General features: G+C 46.1%; 1 protein-coding gene and 1 non-coding gene across 3 annotated transcripts in view; both read left to right on the forward strand.

The window, feature by feature from the left end:
* The window catches only part of Abca1 (ATP binding cassette subfamily A member 1), a 121,892-nt gene that overhangs the window by 33,120 nt on the left and 64,728 nt on the right, over positions 1–24,044 (forward strand). For both annotated transcript variants that reach the window (XM_075967212.1, XM_075967211.1), the window contains exons 6-7: positions 18,224–18,345; positions 20,487–20,663. In XM_075967212.1, the coding sequence (XP_075823327.1) occupies positions 18,224–18,345; positions 20,487–20,663 (299 nt within the window). The remainder of the gene's footprint in view (positions 1–18,223; positions 18,346–20,486; positions 20,664–24,044) is intronic.
* LOC142847491 (U6 spliceosomal RNA) lies at positions 17,160–17,266 on the forward strand. The gene has a single exon (XR_012910238.1). It is a non-coding gene; the product is annotated as a U6 spliceosomal RNA (small nuclear RNA).

Raw genomic sequence — 24,044 nt, forward strand, 5'->3', positions numbered from 1 at the left:
GAAACAGTGAAGTCTTTACCTCAGATTCGCTAAGTGCCAGGCAGTTAGTTCCTGGCAATGCCACTGAGGAAGTGCCTGAGGAACATACAGTTTGCTGACCAAGACCTTGCCAGCAGATGGTCAGTTGCCTGTCAAGGGGGTGGGGCATGTTTGATGGTCACTGGTGCAGGTAATGTTGTGTACAGTGAGGATTGAGAAGCCACCAGGGAGCCTTTAGGGTGCTGGTCTTTTTCTTGAAAGTTACCATGTGTTGCTGTTCTAAACTGTCAGTGATGAGGTATTTCTTCCATCCTGGGCCATCAGTGGCCACTGCTCCAAGAAAGTCCTTTTTACCCAGTTTGACAGTTGAGGAGGGAATGGATTGGCCTAGCCAATCCCAGTTTGTGATCCATTTAGCATGAGAAGAAATGATGTAAAATGGTAATGTTTTGGAGGATTGGGTGGGTGCTTGTTCGTGAGGACACAGAACTGTGATTTCCTTGGGCAGGAGAAGATGCATTATGGGGGCTGGAGAGCTCAGAAGTGACCAGTGCATTGTACTTTTCCAGCGGACCCAAATTTAGTTCCCAGCCCCCACTTTGAGTGACTCACAACTGCCTATAACTCTAGCTCCAGGGATTCTGGTGGCTTCTGGCCTCTGAAAGCATTGTACTCACATGCACACACCACCCCTCCACACATACTCAGGTCAGAGCTGATCGGAGTGGCATGGGGGGGGTATGGTTTCAGTACAGAGCGGCGTGGGCATGCTCTGGTCCCTGAGTCACCAGTGAGGTGCTTGCACCTAAACTGTTCCTGACTGTGTGGCCAGATCGTCTGAGTTGTTTTTTTTTCTCGCCATGGAGGCCTCTGGTCAAGGCCAGGCTTTTCCATCGTGGAGGGCCGTCCCTGTTAGGTTGTCATGCAACAGAACTGTTATTTCTTCTGCCTCCAGGAGACAGTGCCACACACATGGAAAGTACTGGTGTACCCTGCTGTGTGACTTTGGGAATAACCCCTGGTCCCTGAGGGTTATCTCCTCTTACCTAACAAGGGGTACAGTAAGAGACCCATGCAGGGTTAAAACAGTATTTAATGCTTAAGAAACATTTAGGGACTATGAGCTGTGATTATTTCCCTAAAGAGTATTTTAAGGTTTATTTATTTTGGTTTATGTGTATGGGTGATTTACCTGAATGTTTGTATGTACATCGTGTATGTCTCTTATGTTCATGAGACCAGAAGAGGGTATTAGATCCCCTGGAACTGGAGTTCAGGTAGCAAGCTGCCATGTGGATGCAGGGAATAGAACCTGGGCCCTCTGTAAGGGCATCCAGTGCTCAGAACTGCTAAACCATCTCTCTAGCCTCCCTTGGATTCAAGACCAGACATCTCAGACAAAATATTTCACCTTTCTGAGACCTAGCTTTCTGAGTTATATATAATAAGATTACATTTTTATATATAGTATAGTGATATATTATTATATCATCAATGCAATAATACCTAAGATGTAAAGTCTGACTAAACAAGTTTTGGCACGTAGGTGACACTTAATAAGCAGAAGTCAGTGCCATCCTCACACGGCATTGTTGCATTTCTGACCATCTGACCTGTTCTTCTGCTTCTTAATTTGCGGGGCAGGCAAAGTGGACTGGCAGAGTTTCTGGTTCTTAGTGTAGGCTGCCTTAGAGAGGAGGGTGCTTTTCTTCTGTTGACAGCCGGTGTTGTGAAGTAGGGTGGAGGAAAGAAACCACAAGTGTGTGCACAGCCTTTAGAAGGAAGCTGTCTTCCGGTGTTTAGTGTCCCCTTTGCCCTGCAGCTGGTTTTGCTTTGTTTCAGTATGTTTTCCTGTGTGGGGGATCAAACCCAGGAACTTGTACAAGCTAGGCAAGCACTGAGCCACACTGAGCTACATTTTCAGCGGCTGCTGGTTCTTGAGTTTCTGTCATTTTTCTTTGTTTATCCTGCAAGAGAAAGCCAGGCCCCAGTTGCAGGGGAACTACTGAGAAATGCTTCTTCCTTCTCTAGGAAGTGGTCACCTTTTGCTGATTTTGAAAAAAACCCTATTAGTCTGAATTGGAAGCTGGGGATGTCACTGTTATTTGCTACCAAGAGATCTATCTGTACCATCCTTTTTTTTTCCACCTCTGGTGAGGTAACTCATTTTGGGTGTTGATAGCCCAAACTGTGGGGAAGTTTGCCACCATGCTGAACCTTCTAGGGAATTAGTCTAATTCTGTGGCCCTCAAAAATCTGAGAACCGTTCTTGTGTCTCTTCCTGAAGTCTTTTATTTTTCTGGTCTAACTATCCTCCAACTCTCTTACTCAATGCTTTTCCTTCCAATTTCTGCTGGTTGCATCTCAGGGTGTTTGTGTCATTCCTGAAGTTTACCAGAAATTACAAAAGAATTTTAGCATAGAGGAGAAAGGGACTTTTGCCTGTTTCGAGTGTCGTATTTCTCTCTGTGCAGTCTGAGATTGCATGAGGCTTTTGATGTTCTTGTCATCCTGTTGACTCATAGTCCATGTGCAGCCAACTCAAACTGCAGATCTTATGAACACACAGAAGTGCAAGTGACTTGTTCTCTTTTCCCTAATTCTACTGCTAACTCTCCAAGCTAAAGGGGACATGTCCATCTCTTCCAACATACATCGTTAAATCTCTTCTACTCTCTTTCTTACTCTAACCCCTTCAGATTCCGATTCTGCCATGATTATACAGCTGCTACTTGTTGCTGTCTGTCTTCTATGGGTTCAGTGACTCTCTTTTTGATATTCCAGACATTGATCACTATGAGAACAAGGCTGGAGGCTGGGATTGGTCCCCTAGAGGCGGCCAATACCTTTGGACAGTACTTCTTAGGATCTTAGAGAGCTACTTGTCTATGTGATCATCACTGGAACCACTGGGTCCTTCTTTGGAGTCCATTTGGAGACTTCATCTTTTTCTTTCCTTAGCTTCTTTGCTAAAGCCATTGGCCTGCCCATAGGGACTCTGTAGACATGGGAGTCTACTCAAACACTCATATCTTGTCTCAGAGTTTCCTGGGCAACAACATTGTTTTGCCTGTAGATCCGTGGGGCTGACTGCTTCCCGTTTTCAGCCCTGTGCCCACCACGCTTATGTAGGTGCTACAATGGGGTGGGTGGGGGTCTTCCTAGGGGGAATCTGATACTGAAAGTGGAGGTGACTCCAGTATACACGGTCATGCAAGTGACATCCTACGCAAATGACAGTTCTTAATTCTGACCCACATCAAATTGCAGATTCATGAGTATTATTGCTTAAGTGGGTATTAAAAAAGAAACGATGAATTAAGGAAGGCATTGTCTCATGTGGCTGTGGGGAAATTCTGGAGAGCAGATTGTTAAAGACTGAAGGTCGGACTTTGCTGGTGCAGGAGAAAGACTTGAGACTTCGGGTGACAGATTCAGCTTCTCACTCTCCCTAGCTGTGACCTTTGACTAGAGGTTGGACACTAGCTCCCCTGTGTCACAGAGCGTTCAGTGATGTCCTCTCTGTGGATTTCCACCAGTGAACATGAGCCCAGAGGGTAATACACAGTAAGTCAGAAATACTTTACTTCCCCCGTATTCCAGGGTGTGTGGCCTTTGCCAACTTATTTACCTTTTCTGGACCTTCACTTTCATTGTCTAACATTTGAGATTTGGTTCAATGACTTGAAGAGGTTTCCTCTTCATCTGGCTCAGTCTGTGGGTGGGGACACGTGTGGTGGTGTGGGTTACTAGGCTGTAGCCGTTCAGGGCAGGGTTAGGCCATGTTGGGGTTTCTGCTCTGAACAGCAGCACATTAGGGATGCATAGGAACCCCGAGTGTATCCTTAGAGACTGAAGTGAGAGCAGCCAGCTCTGATCCCGGCCCTTTCTCCTCAAGTCATATTGTTAAGTGAAATTCCTCTGGAGGACATCAGGGCCCACACAGGCAACTGTAGATCCACTTCCCTTGTGTAAACCAGACCCCCCCCACACACAAGGCTCAAAACTGACACCAAGTCTGTCTTGATTTTCTTTCACAAAGTGTGCCCCCCATAATTTCACTGGAAGGGCAAACCTGAATCCAGAGGTATGACATACACTGGAAAGGTAGCTTTTCACTTCCAAGGTTGGCCCTCTTCTAAGCCCCCAGAGTGTCTTAGCAATGTGTGTACTCCCCAATAATGTTTTCGTAAAATCTGCAAAGGTTAGATTCTTAAATAAAAACGTAGCCTGTATTGTGTGAGTTCCAGGCAATCGGATGGAGGAGGAGGCCCCCACCCACTAGGAAGCCCCCTCTACCCTTAGACTCCTCTCTAGGCTCTGTCCTTCAGCCTTACTTACTGCATCTGCTTCTCTCATGGCAGGTCTCGGTGGCCTCCTGTCTTAGAATGGTGAGGGGGCCCAATGAAGCCCTTTCCAGTGGTTAGTTGCCAGTAGTTAGGACAGGACTAGGGAAGAAGGTGACTGCTTTTTTCTGTGGGCAGTACTCTTACTGCTCTGCCTTTTAGTTTTTAGCTCCTTAAGATGGTTTACACAGTAATAATAACGAACAAACACGTTCAAAGCTGCTTCCCACCTGGCTTGTCTGTTCGGGTCTCCACCTTTTCCCAATGTAGCTCCTTGTCCCATTCACAGTGGATGCAAGTTTCTGTGACAGGTCAGGGCTCCTTATGAGGCATGGAATTAGGAAGTGCTTATTTATTCTGTGGGCTGAGGCTTGTGGGACCGTTTCAGGGTAGACCATCCTCACAACCTAAGGGGAACACCCCCCCACAACAAAACACACACATACCATTTTCCCCTTGTCCAGTGAAGTCCACAGGGGCTCCCAAAGCTCACTGGTGTTTATGCTGGTCTAGGGGCAATCCGACTTGTATGGGTTCTGTAGAAGTTCTGCATTCTTTACATCTGTGCATGATCCAAGTGGTGTGGTGTGGCTGAATGCCGGCCAGCTGATCTCTTGGGTGCATGGGACCCAGCCAAGATCCTAGCTCTTAGCTCTCTAGGTGTCTGGCCCTGTCCCAATTTATAGCCACACTGGCATGCTTTAAGTATAGAAGTCCAGAGGGTACTTTATGGACTGCAGAAGACTATTTTCTGGTCTTTTGTGTTTGGTCCAGGATAGGCAGCTGGCAGCTGAGGGATGATCTCAAAACTCTACCTGTATGCGCATGCACTCCATGGTCCTTGGGAGTGACACTGTCCCTGAGAACTGTGCTCTTTCAAGTTGGGCACTGTCCACTCCACAGGGCTGTCTGCTGTGGCCTTCTGTTCGCTTTGTCTTCTAGTGGTGAAGACGATAGTGACAGCTCACAGCCCTTCTTCCTGCCCCATCTCTGATTCGGGGGCTTTTCAGATGTGTTCTCTCCAGGATACAGAAGCCCTTGAAGCTGCTATAAACATTACCAGGGTGAATCTTGGGCATGCTGGTACTGGACTGGATGGAGATGTCTCCAGGTTACTGAGACCAGAGGAGATCCAGGGCAGTGCCGTGCATGTCATTGTCCTGAGTGAAGTCTGCTTGTCTCTGTCCCTTCAGCTAGATGTCATATTGAGGTAATAGCATGGCTGCCATGTTCATCTGTTCATAATACAAAGCTGGTTTGGTCTTTCCATTGTGGCTTGGACCAACGAGTCTGTGCATTTTTGTCTGCAAGCCATGCTGGACTTTGCTTGTGGGAAACCACTATCCCGTTTTTACCTATCTGGTGATACTGACAGCTCCAATATGGATCTTTGATTCTGTGTTAATCTTTGAAAGTCAAAAAGAGGTGAGCTCCAGAGGGCAGAATGGTTGTGGGAACTTGGCATGGAAGTTGGCTGACGCAGGGATTTAAGGATAGCTGTTGATGAACAATGAACAATTTTTAAATATCCCCTGAGCTGGACAGTCAGAGTAGCTGGGTTCAAGTCCCACCTCTGCTGCTGCTCATTTGTACCCATGCCTAATATATACTGCTCCTGTGCCTCACTTTCCTCAAAATGGGATAACAATAGCATCACCTCCTTAGGGATTGTGCAGCAATAAAAGGAGCCAATGAGAACAAGGCCTTTCCATAGAGACCTGATGATACCCAGGAGGTAGCCAATGAGAACAAGGCCTTTCCATAGAGACCTGATGATATGTGAACAAGGCCTTTCCATAGAGACCTGATGATACCCAGTAGATGGCCAATGAGAACAAGGCCTTTCCACACAGACCTGGTGATATGTGAACAAGGCCTTTCCATAGAGACCTGATGATATGTGAATAAGGCCTTTCCATAGAGACCTGATGATACCCAGTAGGTAGCCAGTGAGAACAAGGCCTTTCCATAGAGACCTGATGATACCCAGTAGGTGGCAGATCTCTTCTCTGATTCACTGTGTTGTAGCCGTTATCACGGGAGGGAGGGCATCTCTCTTTGAACCTCAGAGAGGCTAAGTACCTTGCCTGAGAAACCCCGTTGGCAGCAGGTGACAAGACTAGACTCATTCTTTCATACTTTCTTGCTGTCACATCCTAGAGAGAGCTGCCCTTGGCACCCTGACGGCCCTTGAGGTCCCTGTGTGCAGGGGTACAGACAGACTTGGGTGGGGAAGGATAAGAAGGCTGTTGAGATGCATTCCAGATTGCCATTACTTCCCATCTTCCTGTGTCACAGGCACCAGGGGACGTTTCCCCCGGGTCTATCTCTGAAGACCATCTGGTGACTCACCGCCACTTCTCCTTTTTGCCTGAAGTTCTGCCTTTTGTTTCATTGGGGCCATTGCTCAAGTCGGGTTATAGCCCCAAATGTCTGGCTTTCTGTCCTCATGTCGGACGCCTGTGCGTCATCTTATTGGGAGACCCAATGATGTGTCCGCATGTCATCAAAATGGAAAGCCTGTAAAATCTTCAGGTGGTTGTGATTCACCTCCTGTGTGTGCTTGTCTAAAGTTTTGATCTGAGACTTTGGGGCTTCATCGTTTGAAACTTTTCTCCCTCCACGAACATCTCCCCAGACCTCTCACAGCCACGCCGTGTCCCGGAGCCCAGTCTGTGGGGTTGCCATCCAGGGCAGAGGCCTGGCTCAAGCTGAGCAGTACTTGGGACGCGGAGCTCCAGTGCAGTGTTGAAATATTGCTTGAGCTAAATCGAACCAAAGGTCAGCTTTATCCAGACAGGCATAGAAAACACAATTGCGTTCAATTACAGAATGCCACGGACCCCACAATATGAGGCTGCTTTTTAAAAAGCTTGAATTGTGACCATCAAACAACAGCGCTGTCGGTCTCCTGCCTTTCCTGCATGAGATTTGTTTACCCTGTGGGTGGTAAGGAGCAGCTCGGCAAAGGCTTTGTGTCTCATTGGAAACTCCGTGCTTCTACCTCTCCCGCCTCTGTTGCATGGAGATACCGAAAGCCCATGTTAAATTGACTCTGTCTACAGACAAGGTCGTACGTGGTCGTGATGACATCTTGCATGAAAGATTTTAATGCATAGTATACATTCACTACACGTGGCCTCATATCATACAGGGATACACTCACATAGGTACACTTGGCGTGCTTGGTGCTGTGTTATATCAGGGTGGACTACCATAAATAGGTATTGTATATTTGGTCCCATGGCGTATACGGGTAAATATATGCAGGTACGCATTGTATGTTTCATCTCGTATCATGCAAGGATATGCTCACATAGGTATGTCTGCATTGTATGTTCGTTTCTGTGTCATGTAAGCGTGTAGTCACATAGGTGTGAAGTGTAGATTGAAGATACTCCTCCTTTACCCTTCCTTTCCTTTTGTTCAACCCTTCCCTCTCAGTAGTTCACCTTGTTTTCCTAAACCATTCTGCTTCTACCTTCATGTCATACTTAGGTGGTTCTAGGTGTCTATATTAGATCCAGGACCCAAGTGAGAGAAAACATAGAATATCTATTTTTCTGAGACTAACTTAGAGTAATGTGATTATCTCCGGTTGTTTCCATTTTCTCCAAAATCCACAGCTTTGTTCTTTATGGCTGAAAAATATTCCATCTCTTCCTCAGTTGTTGGACGTCCAGAGCTTCGGTGAGCATTGATGTGTATGTTTGTCAGTGTGGAAGTTTGCATTTTGAGTGAACTGTTGAATTTGGTTCTTTGAAGCGGCATTCGCCGCTCAGTACCGTCCCCATTTTATGGATAAGAAAACTGAGTCTAAAAAGGTTGCATCTATTGCTCAGTGCCACAGGGTCGTAACTTGGGTCCAGGTCTCTGAAACTTGAAGTTCCACATCTTTCTACCGTACCATGATGCCGGGCTGCCACACTCCAACGCGGGGAAGTGTGGGTGCCATTGCCAGCTCTTGATTTTGGAAAGTCAAACGATTCCTGTAGCTGCCAGTAGCAAGGAGAGAAGTGGAGTTGTGAAATCAAGAGTTGTTGGGTTTTAAGCTCACCTCTGGCTTGTCCTGTGACCTTGAGCCAGCTACTCCCTGCTCCCGTCTATTTCCTGGTTTGGAAAAATGAGGGTAACTATAGTACCTTTCTCGGAAGCCAGCTGTAGAGGTTCTGGAAATTGATCTGTATAATGTATCTGAGGCTTTGTCAATACGGCGCAGTGTTTCCTGCCTCAAAGTGCCACCGCGTCCTGGTAAGTTTATTAATTTTAGACATTAGAAGAAATCAGACAATTTCTCCCGAAACCCGCCTGGAAAGAATCCCACCTCAGTGCCTGCCATGTGTTCGTCTTCCTTTCCTTCTCTTGTTCGCTGGTCTGTCTGTCTTGGCCTGTCTCTTTGTCTCTGTTTTTTCATTGTCTCTATCTCTCTGCCTATCTTTCTCTCTCTGTCTTTCCGTCTGTTTTCTCTCCGTATGCATGAATATGGAGGCCAGAAATTGATACCAGGGGTCTTCCTTGCTCATAGACTGAATCATGTTCTCTTATTTAAACCCAGGACTCAAGCATTTGGCTAACTTACCTACCCAGCTTGCTCTGGGGATCATGTCCTCTGTCTCTAGTGTCTCTTCTGAACTACCTCCCCAACCCCTGTTCCCTGGGTTTTTCAAGTCCCCACAAACTGATTCTCATCCTGCATCCTTTAGTGTCTGGTTTTAATCACTTAGAGACAGGTCATGCCTTCTAACTGGATGGCTTAAACTCTCCCCTCCCCAGACCTCCCCACCTCTGTCCATTCTGGCCCATTCAGTCTTTCCTGTGGTTTTGACCTTTCTCTTCTCTCTCCTTCTATCTTCCAAGCACGTCTCAGCGCTGTGCACCCCTCTGCTAGTCACAAAAGGCTCCCTAGGAAGTATTTTCTTATCAGCTGTTTTTCGTGTTTTCCCTGATATTGGCTTCCTGTTTCTTGTTTCTCCTTAGGTTCAGAAGTCCTTTGGGCCAGTGTTAGCAACTCACATTACCTTTCTTTCTGGGTTCTCTCAGCCAGCCTGCATGTGGTCACCACCTGCTGACCAGTGAGAACCACAGCCTTCTCTGGCTCCTTGCTACCATTCAGACATTTACTAGATGACACAAGTCCTCATTTCAGTGGCTTCTAGCAGCTTCTCCCACTTCCTTCTTGTCAGCAAGACAAGCATATTGGTTTAGTCCGTTCTAGCTACCGTAAGAAAATACCCATGACTCAGTACATTTACACAATAGAAATTGTTTCTAAAGAGCCTGGAAGTCCAAGGTTGGGATGTGGCAGTGTCATTCTCTCTCCAGAAGAGGGTGGGATGCCCTCTTCTGGAGGGGAAATCTCTTTCTTTATTCTAACCTGATAGAAGGGACATAGATATATTAATAAATTATTATTCTGACTTTTTCTGTATATGAGTGTTTGCTTGTATCTATGTGTGTCGTGTGTGTCTTCAATAAAAGGTATAATGCCATCCAAGCAGACTCTGCTCTGATGATTGCTTTACCTTGTAGGCCTCTAATTTCCCAGCATTCTTATCCTGTCCAGAGAACTACTGCCATAATGCATGGGTCTAGGGAACAGCGCCCCCTTCTGTGGTCTCAATCTTGTCTGATTCCTGAATAGCAGACAGGCCCGCTCTGCCCTCTTATTCTGTTTCTGTCTCCTCTTAGATGGCAAGGGCAGGGATTACATCGTATAACATCTCTTTTGTTCCTGCTTTTGGGACACACTGAGTGGTTTTATTCCTTTGAACTTAGCACTGCTATTTTGGCACAGTAGACATTAACTAATGCGCACTTACTTGTTTTCACCAAATAATTTAAACAACACAAGGTATCTAAAGCTTTGTTGCTTTGTTGGTCCAGAGAGAAGATTGCTGTTGTTTGCCCCCAGAGAGTTCAGGGTGTGTAGCCATGAATAGTCAGGTCCTTTGGCGGCTGTAGACCTAATCGCCAGGACCGTTTTATCAACATGTATTTTGAATGTACTTACGCTCCAATTTGTGTTTTCTTGTGCATTATTTATGACACATGCTTAGTGCCTTTAGTGCTTGCTTGACTCACACTGGGAGACCTCTATTTACAAAATACAGAGGCTCAGAAGACCTGAAAAGTGACTTCCAAAGTCCATAGAACTGGAACATTCTGGAATTGTGATGTGATACAGTTTATTAGATTCCAAAGTTTCAGAAAGTTGAGCTTTCTGAAGTTTCTTGAATTCTTCAGAAAGCCTTCACTGTAGAAACAGAAACGTCTTCAGGGCCCCATGATTAGCAGGGAGATCTCAAGGCAGGTGCACCCCACAATCTGCCCCACCCTTGTTCACACTAACAGTTACCCCAGGGTATAGCTATCCAGCTGCCCCTCCTTCTCTAGAGTATCCCACAAAGCCTTCTGGAGACATCTCACCCCTGAAGAAAACACAGCCCTGCATCCCAAAAGAAACCCAAGGAACTGATCCCTGAAAGCTGGGCATGGTAGCATGTCTGTAAATGCCAGGACTTGGGAGTCAGAAGCAGGGGAGTGAGGAGCTCAAAACCAGCCTTGGCTGCACAAGACTTTGGCCTCCACAAAGGAGCCAAGTAACCAACTGAAAAACAGGTGCGATGTGTCCAGGCCCTTTGTAGCTGAAAATATTTCAGTCTTGTTTATAAGACTTACCAAATAGGCCTAAGTAAAACCGCAAGAATGCCATCAGTCCCCCTCACCCCCCTCTTCAAGTCTTTACCCATTTGGTAGAGCAGGGCTGCCACTATCTGACCCTGCCGCCACCCCAGGGGTTCCACTTAAGAAGACTGCAGGCCAGGGATGCTGTTGTGTCTTTCTCTACTTCTCCTTTTCCTCCTTTGCTTCCTCCACCCACTTCTCAAGCTGCTGATTGTTGTGGTTCCTTTTTGTGGAGAACACAAGACTGCAGAGATCTTGAAACTTAAGCTGGGGCTTGGAGAGGGCACTGACCGAGAGTAACCTCGGTGATGGGTGCCAGGACTTCCCTCCTCCGCCTTCCTCTGCTGCCTCCCGCCCTCCTCCTTCTCTCTCCTCCTCCACTCCCAAGCCTGGGTTCCAGCAGGCAGGCAGTAGAGAAGGGAGGAAACACTTCATTGGCCAGGAAGACCCCCAGGGCTAGGGCTTCTCTTTACCACCAGCCTCTCTCTGCCTGTGGTAGGTTTCCTTAGCTCGGGCACAGAGGCCTGACCCAGATGAACAGCAAGAAACCCGGGATTGTGTCTCACTCTTTACCAGCCCACAGAGGCATCTCATCTGTTTGTTCCTTTTAGACGCCAACCTCTTGTTTTCCTGTTCTCCTCCCCTTTGCCCTGCTTCACAGTGCTCAAAGCCCCAGGGACAGGGATGTGGTAGGCCGCTGTTTGCCTCTCAGGCCCATCAGGGAGCTAGGCTCAGCCACTCAGGTATTGTGGTCCATGTTGAAGGGGTTGCGCCGAGAGAACTCACTTGGCCTTTTGTTGCTTACAGCTTTCTGTCACATTTTGTGACTGTTATCACACCTCTCCAAGCGTGTCAGCTCTTGGTCTTGCATGAGTGTGTGTGTGTGTGTGTGTGTGTGTGTACATTTTAGGTCAGTGGTCACTTAGGGATTTAGGCTCTCTCACTGAACCTGGAGCTCGCTGATCTGGATATACCAACCGGCCAGCAAGCCTCAGGTATGGGCTGTCTCCACCTCCCCAGCACTGTGATTGCAGCCATGCTTCATGGTGCATGACTTTTCACATGAGTGTTGGGGCAGGAGTTCAGTTTCTTGCGCTTGCCCAGTAGGTAATTTACTAAGTGAGCCACCTTCCCAGCCCCACTGTCGAGTTCCCATTTGTAATCTTTGCTTCCCACACCAACCTATGAATGTTATTAGTTCCATTTTATTTTTAAAACATTTTTTTTATATTTTATTTATTTGTTTTGTCTGTGTTGAGGTGGGGTGTGAAGGGTAACGTGTGAATGTCACCCCATGTGGGTCCTGGGCATTGAGATTTGGTGGCAGCTGCTTTCCCAGCTAAGCCGTCTTGTTGGCCCCAGCTCCATTTGAGGTCCAAGAAAACCGAGGCCAAGAGAGACCAAGGAAAGGAGCCAAGTGAGGTTCATAGTCACAGAGGTGGTGGGGGGAAGAGCCAGTATTTGAGCCCAGCCTTTCTGATATCTATCTACAGTGCTGGATCTCTTGGACCATGTGTTCCTCTCAGATAACATGGAAAATAATTTTTCAGGGAACATTTTCCCCAACCACATACTCCACAGATAATAAAAGCCAGTCTATGTCAACTTATTTGGTCAGAGTTAGATGACTGAGTGGCAGTGTCTGTCCCAGCAATTGTCCTTTGTCTTCTCTAGAATGCCTGCTGTGTTGCTGGTCATCTACTTGTGTCTGGCCTTGCAGTTGCCAGACAATGTGATCCTTCTTGTTGGTTCTCTATAAAATGTTAGGTTCCTTTTTTCTTTTTTTTCCCTCCATTTGCATCTTCCTTCCTTCTCTCTCTCTTTCCTTTTGTGTAGTACCAAGGATTGAACTGGGGCTTCTGCACGGTAGAATGTTCTACCCCTGAGCTATAGCTCCTGCCCATTTCCCCCTTTTTCTTTGTGCAACAAAGAGTTGTTAAGTTGCTGATGCTGCCCCAGAGCCCCAGATAGCTAGGTTATAACAGGCCTGTGCCATTGGGCTTGGCTTTTACTCATTTTTTCATGAAGTTCTGAATAGACTCTTAAGTGAGTCTTGGCCCTTTCTTGTAGACAGTATTGGCAGAGGAAAAAAAGAAAAGGAAGAATAGTTCTATCCCACCTGGGAACTCATCCAGGCAAATGCATAATAGATGCATAAATCTGTGTGCACACACATGTGCACACACAGACACATCTTCCCAGCTGTGAATTTGACCCCCCAGTGTTCTTGGCAAAGTCCCTTCTCTCTGTGTCTATTCTAAACACAGCAGCTCAGCTAATGAGGGCAGCGTCCCTGAGCAGGATCAGATTAGCAGTTCTTTAAGGAGCGTGTCACTCAGCACAGGAATTTCCCCAGCGTGCACAGACATTGCTCACTCAGCCCTCGCTGTCAACCTGGGGAGGTGGATGCTACTGTCAGTGCTGTTGTTTGCTGGTTTGTTCACTTATTCTGGTACTGGGAATGGAACTCACAGCTTCATGCCTACTAAGTAAGTGCTCTGACCACTGAGACACAACCACAGCCTTTTCAGATTTTTATTTTAAGGCAGGATGTCTCTCACTGGGTTGCCCAGGCTTGCCTTGAACTCATATTGTGGGCCAAGAAGATCTTGACCTCCTATTTAAGCCTCCCTAATAGTTGGGGTTGTGTGTGTGAGCCTGTGAGGCTAGGTGTCATCACTTGACTCGGCCTCCCTCTGATTTATTTTTGCTGAGCTTCCAGCTGCTGCCTCCCAGATGTACCTCTTCCCTTAGGCTGATGAAACCAAGTAGGCTTGGGGACACTCTAGCCATCTTGACCCCATTTGTTTCACTTTCATGTCCTGATTGTCTTCTCCCTTCCCACTACAAAATGCATTTTACCTCTGCAAACCTGGCCATTTCCTAGGTCACATCAGCTCATTGTACATTCATGCATTAGTATCCATCCACCCACCCATCCATCTGCTCATCCGTCTATACACCCACCCATCCATCTGCTCATCCGTCTATACACCCACCCATCCATCTGCTCATCCGTCTATACACCCACCCATCCATCTGCTCATCCATCTATCCATCCATCCATCCATCCATCCATCCATCCATCCATCCATCCATCCATCCAGTGTCTTCACTCAAGAAGAATGGCTGTTTTAGTCATCTGGCTTGGTCCATTATTTTCCTTTCCCTACCCAGCTAGCTGCATAATGAAGACAGACACCAGCAAGGACAGAACCACTCTACCCTGTCTCTGTGCCGTGTCTTTTCCCACCTCTCTTGTTTTCCTCCTACTCCTCAAATCTGGGCTTTGTGGAATTTGTTCTCTCTGTCTCTTTGTTCATGGATATATGTTGAGAATTTACTGTGTATATAGCCCCATGAGTACAGGATTTGTGGGTGTCTGCCATTGTGAGAGGGACTATCCTCACCCCACTGAATTCTAGGGGGGTTGATTTGTGGTCCATTCTAGAACTGTAGCCTGATTTCCTTCATGAGATCCTTGCAGATCATGTCAGCTTCTTCTGACTGCTTTTATGGACTAACTTTCTCTGGTTTTCCACCCTTCCGCTTTCTGCACTTCTGCTCCTCTTCATCCCTCTTAATAATAACCAAGAAAAACCCCTTGAGGACAGATCTGTGTTCTCATTTTTTTTCCTGCGTATTGTTATATAGTATAGAGTTAATCCAAGTAAAACAGCCGTTTTAGTGACAATGAGTATATTACCATTTAATAAACATTTGTCACTAGTCAGTTACTTATTGCTCTGGCTTATAAACCTCTCTAGTCTCCAGGTCTTCAAAAGGTAGATTCCATTATTTTCCTACCTAGATAAAGCATGACCTCTCCAAGACAGTGAATCTTCTTACAGCTCTACAGCTAACTGATAGCAGAATACACTACTACCTTTCAGATTTTATGACTCCAAACTCCTTTTTGCCCACAGAATTTTGTCTTGAGGTGTGATCTCTCTTTGTAACCATTGGCCTGAAACTTACTCTGTAGCCCAGGCTGGCCATTAATTTGCAATCCCCTGCCTCCCAAATACTAAGGTTACAGGTATGTGCTAGCACATCTGCCTATGTTTTAAACTTGGCTGGGATTTTTTTTTCATTGGTTTTGTTTTAATATCTGAGACCCCAAGCAGTTCTGGGGTGCGGTCTGGGCTTTGGGAGTTTTTAAAGCTCCCAAGTGGATCGGGCAGCATCCAAGGTTGAGAACCAGCACACCACACAGTTTTGCCTTCCTGTGTATATGACTTGCAGCTGTCGGTGGCGATATAACAGTAGAAGATACTGTGTGTATATCCACGTGACCAGATTGTAAGTTTTAGTTGTTTGTAGCCAGGGATCTTTGGTCCCTCCCTCAGCTTCCCCACCCAGCTAGTCAGCCACACCACACTCAAGTACTGCCAAGGCCTGTTGACTGTTTAACCGGCTTCTTGGTTTCTGTGTCTCATTCCGGGGATAGGCAGTTGGAGTTTGATCACATCCAGCTGTTGTATTATTATTTTTTTCATCCAAAGAGCCTGTTGTATGCTCCAGTCCCGTTGACAAAACAGGAGCATCCTATAAACATGCCAAGTGCATTTACTGGTCTCCAGGGTGTCGCTGGGTGACCGAGACCCATTGAAAGGGCAGCCTGGGTCAGCCTCCCACACTTCTGCTGCCCCGAAGGAGGGAGCCGTTCTCAAGTGTCCAAGTAGGATGCTGTGTACTGCTGTGGCTTTGCTTAGGAGGAATTTGTGTTCAACTGTTTGATCTGAGTTTTAGTTCAAATTTTCTGTTGTTCTACCAAGGGTATACAGAGGCCTCTTGAGACCCTCATTTTTATAGGTAAGGTCCATGGAAGTTTAAATAGGTCAAACAATCTGGCAAATACTAGATACAGAACCCAGGTCTGACTTCCATTAAGCCTCAGCTGAAGCCCTCTACCTCCCTTTCTCCCTCCCTCCTTCCCTCCCTCCCTCCTCCCTCCCTCCCTCCCTTCCTCCTCCCTCCCTTCCTCCCTCCCTTCTGTCTATCATGGGAATGCTGGGGTGTTGAGATCTTCTTGTGTTTGGGAAGACAGTTCTAGTGGTCAGGGTTCTTACTTACTCCTGGGCTGTGTTCTAGGGATGGTCCTGACAGCATTAGCTTCTTCCTGGACCCACTAAACTGGAAGATCCTTCTGGAATCTTTCTGGTAATCTTCTCTAGCACTTATTCAGCTGACATTGACAACAGGCCTTGTTGTAGGTATTTGAAACACCCAGATAAAAGATGTTTTGTATGCAGAGTTTAATGCATGCAATATTTAAGTAAAATAACATGTCATAATATATGGCTCCCAGGCCCCCTATATTGAAACTCTTAAGGCAGCTTATTAAAATGAAGATTTGTGGGTGATCTCCCTTAGAACTACTGGTTTAGAATCTGAAGGGATTGAGACCCAGAGACTGAAGTTTTTGCATGCCCCATAAGTGAGATTTAGGACTCTGAGGCTTGGCAACCTCAGAATTGCATTCAGTGGTACCAGTGTGGGGTCTTCTGTGATGGAACAGCGGACAGGTGACAGCTTGCTGGGATGCTGATTTCAAGGAGGAGGACTAACAGACCTAGGAGCCTCTGTGGAGCAAGGTGCCCAGGCGTTGAGTAGAACTACTTCTCCATCTCTTCTTTCTGGAGCTTCCTGACTTCAAAATCACCAAACATTGCTCAAGGCAGAAGATGCCTGGATCATGGCGATCTATTGAGAGCCTGCTTGGGCTGCTTTGTTTCCATGTAGGGAGACCTTTTTAGATCCCAGGACAAACTGTCCTCATCAGTGCACCCTGGAGTTTTGTTTTTAGATGAAACAAAACTTAATTCTTCCCGTAAGTGATTTGTAAAGTTTGCCCTCTAGTGGTCAGATTGTGTGTTTGCCTGTGGGTCACCATTCTGCAAATACTGCCTGTCCTTGGTCGCAGAGATGATTGGTTTTTGTTGTTTGTTTTTGGGTTTGGTTTATAAATTGCAAAAAAAGAATTCGGGTTATTAGAAGTTTAAAGTGGAAAGAAAAAAGAAACAGAGTCGATAAAGTAAGGCAGGAAAATGACGGAGTGAGAGGGTCCCACCCAGCTTCACTCAGAATTCCTTTGCTTCAGAGCCAAAGTACCTGAGGCTCAGAAATATGTTAGAAATATTCAAACGGGTGCTCACTTTGGCAGCACATATACTAAAATTGGAACGATACAGAGAAGATTAGCTTGGCCACTGAGCAAGGATGACACGCAAATTCGTGAAGCGTTCCATATTTAAAAAAAATAAAAATAAAAAAAATAAATATTCAAACGACACCATCATACGTAGCCCCCCACCAGAGACTAACATTCCGAATTCTTGACCAGTGCCTTTTCTACTTCATGACCCTGGGCTGAAGCCTCTCCTGGATGCACTTGGTGAGCTAATTGCTTAATGGGAGTCAGCGTAGAGCCCTTAGAAGTCAGTGCATTTAGTGAAGGGTCGTTTTTTAAAGATAAGTTTACATATTTCCCTCTGTGTTTGACCTTGGGGCTTTACAGCACTGTATCCCATGGCCACATCTGTAAAGGCACCTGGATATGCATCAGAGGTTACCCCGGTGATTCTTGAAAGTGTGGTCCCCATACCGGCAGCATCAGCACCACCTAAGAGCTTGCTATATATGCAGATGCTTCGGCTGTATCACAAGCGGCCTGAATCAGATGCTCCGGGGCTGTGTCCAGCGGTCTACCTGAAGCAAGCCATCAGGCGATTCCAATCCACAGAGAAGTTAGAGAACCATTACTGGCTGATGCAGGAGATTAGCCCCTGTGGCTTGTGGAAATAAGGCCTTTGCTATTTTCAGTTTTAGCCACATGACAGAGCACTGGGGAGTCAGGAGCAGCAGGGCTCATGTCACAAATCTTAGGTAGGATGGATGAGATCATTTTAAAGGTTTGGTTTCTCCGTGGGAAACAAGGGAAGACCATGTGTGTAACAACACCGTTAGGCTGTTGGAGTGTGGGAACACACACTGCGTGTGGCTCAACATGACATTGGAAAGTAATCCTTTCCTGTCTTTCCCAGCGAGACAAAGCTCCTGCAACTCGCTCCTCGGCGTAGGGGAGCCAAAAGCCTGTGGTCACCCATCCGTTTACAATGAAGCAATCAATATTCTATTCTTCTCCTCCTGCCCCATAGTGGTTGAGCCTTTTTAGAGTTATTAAATGTAAACAAAACACCATTTCTCGATAGATTTGAAGCTCCAGGATTTCCTGGTGGACAATGAGACCTTCTCTGGATTCCTTCATCAGAACCTGTCCCTCCCAAGGCCGACTGTGGACAGCCTGCTGCGGGCTGATGTCAGTCTCCAGAAGGTAAGCCACCGCCTTCTGCTCAGTCCGTGGGCCCGATCACTGTTCTGTGGTTGGAGGGCTTGGAAATAAATAAAGAAGCAGCTGTGAAGGAAGTAGTTCGAGCACAGGTGTGTTTTCACCTCTCTTGGTACTCTCCGCTCCAGTTGTCATGGACACACCCTACAGAGAGTGGAATGTGTCGCCCAGTATCGGGGCCAGTGTTGAAATGGACCTGATTTTGTGTCTGTCCTTTGTCTTTGTGATGACTTCTGCCTAAGGGGCTTATATTTTATGTTAGGGTGAATTTAACATTTTTTTTTTAAAAAAGCAACAAAAAAAAAAAATCCAAAACTTAATTCTGGAATAAGAGCCAGATTCTTCTTGTTGTTTTTTTTTTTTTTTTTTTTTTGATTTTTGAGACAGGGTTTCTCCGTAGCTTTTTGGTTCCTGTCCTGGAACTAGCTCTTCTAGACCAGGCTGGCCTCGAACTCACAGAGATCCGCCTGCCTCTGCCTCCGGAGTGCTGGGATTAAAGGCGTGCGCCACCACCGAAGAGCCAGATTCTTGAACTGGAATCTGTCACAAAAGATTAAACAAAACACCCAATGCTTTGTTTTAAAGATAGGGAAGACACGTAAAGAGAAGTCTATTAAAATTTGAAGTGTAATATTAGTGTTTACATGGAATTTTCATTTTACGTTCCTAGAAGACTTTCCGGGTATCATTTATTCTCATACAGCTCCTGGGCAGTGTGCGTGACTATAATAAAATCAAAGCCTTTTTTTTTTTAAACTGTATTCTCTGGCAGAAAGGAGAATTGACTCTACACATGGCCTTATGCCTCTATGCTGGCTTGACTTTGCAGTAAGCAGAAGTAGTGGGGTGTTTGTGCTTGAAGAGATCTTTGCTTCACACGGCTGAGAATTTTTAAAATTAGAAAAATGTGCTTACTGCGTGCTCTTAGGAAACTAGGAAAATATGCCTTGTGTTTACCAATTGTGTGGCTGGGAGGTAGGCCAGAGGCAGCAGGCTTTTGAAATTGTTGCGTTTAGCATAATTTCCATTGCCCCCTGCCAATTTCATATCTGTTACATGCCATCGGTTTAAAATAAGAGGCATCCCGGGCAGGTCTTTGCATGGTAATGAGTTTCGGTGTTGTCGGGGTTCTTCATCACAGCATGGTGTCGAGGACAAAAGACGGGAGTAAGCCTGAAGGGCACTTGAGTATCGGGCAGAAGTGAAAATGGAGTGGACACCATGGAGGATCAGATACTCAGCAGTGCTTCCAAAACTGCGTGGGCGTTGAGAGACTTCGGGTTCCTCTCTCACATTGCCCTGAGACCAGGGTGGATGCATTCATTAAGCTGGTAGAGGGGTGGTAATGTTGTAAAGAGCCTGAATCATACGTTCATCCATACAACAAAGGCCGTTCTAGTGCTGTGGATACAAATATGAACCCCGTAAACAAAGACAGCGCCATCTTACGACAGAGATTTCTGTCTGCTGGATAGTAAGGCTTAGATGTATACCTAGAAAGGCTAACCAGGTCAAAATGCAAGACCAAAAAGAGGTTCCCTGGTGAGTTTACTGTCAAGAAAACAAGTATGAATAACTTAGAACTGGCCTGCTGGAGACTTGGTAGAGGCCTGCTTTTTCATATTTGTTTTTGGGGGCAAGTAAAACAAAATATTTCCAATCCTGGCATTCCTTGAACATGGTTCTACGCATTTGTTGAATATCTATACAGATTTACAGTACATATATATATTCCTATGATTGAACCGAATTTCCAATGTTATACATTTCTGAATAGTTAGGATGACTTTAATGGTTCCAGGGGTTTAGACTCTGGGTTTCCATGAACTGAATCATATATTCCAGTCACATTGCAAAAAAGACTTAAGGATTTCCCTGTGTTAGAGGGACAACAGTGTTCAGATACTGAGTCATGCGTGCAGTTTTGAAGCATGTGGCAGATCGTGTCTGGATTTATCCCAGGGTTCAGTAAACAGACCTAACCTGTGGGGTGACCACGGCAGCGGCGGTACGCTGCTTACCATCACCCAAGTTGCGCTGACTTGACGCTCCCCCAAAGGCTTCCAGCCCCTGACTTTCCATCCTCACCCTTCTTTCTCTTCTCTCCTTACGCGAAACCCTTCCAGGTATTTTTGCAAGGCTACCAGTTACATTTGGCCAGTCTGTGTAATGGATCAAGTCTAGAAAAAATCATTCGGCTGGGTGGCCCGGAAGTGTCTGCCCTTTGTAGTTTACCGAGGGAGAAGCTAGATGCCGCAGAACGAGAGCTGCGCTACAACATGGACATCCTGAAGCCGGTCATGGTGAGTGGACATGCCCGGTGCAGAGGCTTCAAGCTCCGAGGCCTGGGGAATGTGCCGTCTTTCCTGGACAACATGATTTGTTTTTGTAGAAACGTGGGGCTGGCTGGGACTTGGTGATATAATTTAGCCCAGTCGTATTCTGAATGTTCTTTCAAATTTCAGTCCATTTCCCAAGGGGTAAGTTGGAGAAGAATGCTCTGGGTGTGGCTGGGTCCAGACCCATGGTCTCTTGTGCCTGTTTCAACTAGAGAAGACCTGTCTCTCACATTTTTTAATACTGTGTTCCTGAGGAAGAGTCTATTCAAAGTAAGATGCACACACACACATACACGCACGCACGCACACACACACAAAGCACATGCGTGCCCACACACGCATGCACATGCCTTTTAAGAAGTCTTGAAATGATTAATAGGAAATGGATACTTACTAGTGTTTTTAAAACCATCAGAAGGGAGAGATTGTGGCTAGATAGCGAAGCATTGGAATTGGGTAAGACCACATAAAATTAATTAGCTCATCCAATAACAAAATTGTATTAGGAAAACACACTCACAAAACAAACCAGAACCAAGGAATGCAAGTAAGCCTGGGTGTGTTGATCATCATGGTTTTGTCTGTAGAGATTCTAGAATAAATCTATCTGTGAGTTTCTTGAGATCTCTCGAGAAATGCCTCCAATGATATTCTGCAACACCCAGCACTCTGCTTTTGTTCCCCAGAGAGAGCTGTTGTGTCTATCGGTTCTCTGAAAAGACATATTCTTTGTTCTACTCAGATGACGTGTGATCACATTGAACTCTGTGAAGCTGGATTTCATTATGGAGAACTGGGCACTCCTCGGGGGTCCTAAGATGCTCAGTTTCCATTAGGATCCTGAGCCTCTGTCATGCCTTGGAATGGGCTTTAGAACTAGCTCAGAGTAGACTCTCTGAACTCTGAAGAAGTTCTTGCACGTGTCTTAACCCTAGCCTCTAGCTGTTGCCTGAGGCAGAGGTGGTAGCCAGACTGTGGGTTTCTTCTAGGTGTGGCTGTGGTGTGCACACATGCCAGTGGTTGTCACCAGCTTAATGTTTCCTTACTCCTGACGGAATTAATTCTGTTTCAGGGTTTTAAAACCTACCAGGTGCTTGCTTCGGTGGTTGTGATTGCACTGGTTATAGCTTCTGTCCCTATAATCTCAAGTAGGATGTATTTCTGTGTTGGAGACGTTTGCGAGTGCTCCAGGCAACAGCACTACATAGCGATCTTTGTGAGACATAGAGGGTCAAGGTTATTACAAATGGCGTGAAAGGTGTGTTGTGGAATCATGCTTGGGGGCTGCTTTGCATCATTATAAGATACAGAGGTAAGCATTTGTCCTTCAAATTTAGGATTATGAGCTATTTTGGAAGGCACAGAAATTGATTCTGGTGTCCATCCATTCACTTTCCCTTCAGTTTACTTCTTGAACACCTCTGGTGTTTACAGCCCAGTCCAATCCCCCGTTTCTTAGAGTGTCGGAACTACCTTCCCAATAGAATGACCCCACGGCCTCACAATCTGTCCCTTCACAGCTCGGGTTTCAACTTGGAATCCATCTGTTTCCTCCTAAGGATCAGTGTTAGGACTCAGAGGTAGAATAAACAAAGCAATCCTGAAGAATTTGTCAATGAACAATGACATTGTTGGTCCAGATACTGCCAAAATCCCGAAACAAAACGCACCAACCAAGCTCCAACTTCCAGACTTACTCATTTAGCGAACAGTATTTATTGAGTATGTCTTATGTGAGAATTGTTCTGGGTACCCTGCTTAGTTGAGATTCTCAAAAGGGTGGCTTTCTAGTGAAGGCAGAGACAGATAGATGCATGGCCCTCTATGTCTACGGTGAACTCATGGAGGTCATGAACATACTACCAATGCTGAGTGTCCAGGTGGATTTGGCTGTCCATGTGGGCTAGCATAGCAGGTGAACTTCCTTCACCTTCTCTGAACTTTTCCTTGATGTCCCTTCCTGCACTTTCCCCAGAGACAGAATGGGAGCATGTGGGAGTCTGTCTGCCTCCCCACTACAGCCTCCACTTCCCTTTGTGCTGTAGGAGAGAGCAGTGGTATTGGAACAGCAGAGTTGGCCAGAACAATTTACTTGCTTCAGTTGTCAGGGTCCCTGCTGCTGCGTTGGCTTTGTTTTTCCTTCTGCTTCTGTGATAAATTACCGTACGCACAGGAGCTTAACCTGCCTGTATTTATTAGCTCACAGTCCTGAAGGGCCGAAGTCTGGGTACCTTGGGAGTACATCTAGACGGAAGTCAAGGTGTTGGCAGGGTTCGGTGTCTTTTTGGAGACTCTGAAGACATGTTTGCTGTGAGCTCATTTAGGGTACCAGCTGAGTTCAGTTTTTTTACAGTTGTAGGCCAGAAGTCCCTATTCTGGCTTTTGGCCACAGGCATGGGTCTCTGCTTTTAAAGGCAATGCTTTCTCTCTCATCCTTCCACACATCTCTGTTGAGCTCCTGGGCTGAGTCTCTTCTGCCACATCCCTCTGTCTCCAGGCAGAGAGAGTTCTGTGCTTTTGAGGGCTGCCGTCATTAGATCCATCCATCCAAGTAGTCCCAGATGATTTCCTTGGTTTGGAGACCATTTGCTAAATTACCTCTATGAAGCACGTGTTGCCCCATTAAGTAATGTATTCATGGATCCCAGATTAGGGTGTAACTATCATTAGGGAGTGGTGTACCCGCCGCCACTACCTTTGGATTGGAGAGAGTATTTCAGCATTTCTTTGCAGTGATCTCTAAGTGCCCCAGGCTTTTATTGATCCTTCTTTAAGTCTGCTTTTACTCACTCGCTCTGATGCATGATAAACAGTACCCGGCCAGGGTTCTGATGCACGATGGGAAACATGGCATCTCTTTTTGAAATATCCATTCAACAAAATCCGATTGTTTACTGTTTGTCTGCTCTCTATTTGTATTTACTTGGTTTAGGAACTGAGGTTCACTCGTGGGCAAGGCAGACGAGATGCCTGTGGAGTTTTCATTCTAGTGGACTTTTAGGACCAACTTTATTGAGGGGGTAATTTTCCCTTTATTTTATTTTTTATTTTGTCTTATTTATTTACATTCCAACCAGTTCTCCCTCTCATTCCTCCTCCCGTCCCCCTACTGCTCCTCTCTAGCCCACCTTCTATACACTCCTCCCAATGGGTAAGGACTATCATAGGGAGTAAACAAAGTCTGGTACATTGAGTTGGGGCAGGACCAAGCCCCTCCCCCTTCATTAAAGTTGAGCATAGCATCTCCTACCATAGGGAATGGGCTCCAACAAGCTAGCTCATGCATAGTCCTACTGCCAGGAGCCCTTCAGATAGTCCAGTCTTCCCCATTATCTCATACATACG

This window comes from Microtus pennsylvanicus, chromosome 3 (assembly GCF_037038515.1).
Source record: "Microtus pennsylvanicus isolate mMicPen1 chromosome 3, mMicPen1.hap1, whole genome shotgun sequence".
Classification (NCBI taxonomy): domain Eukaryota; kingdom Metazoa; phylum Chordata; class Mammalia; order Rodentia; family Cricetidae; genus Microtus; species Microtus pennsylvanicus.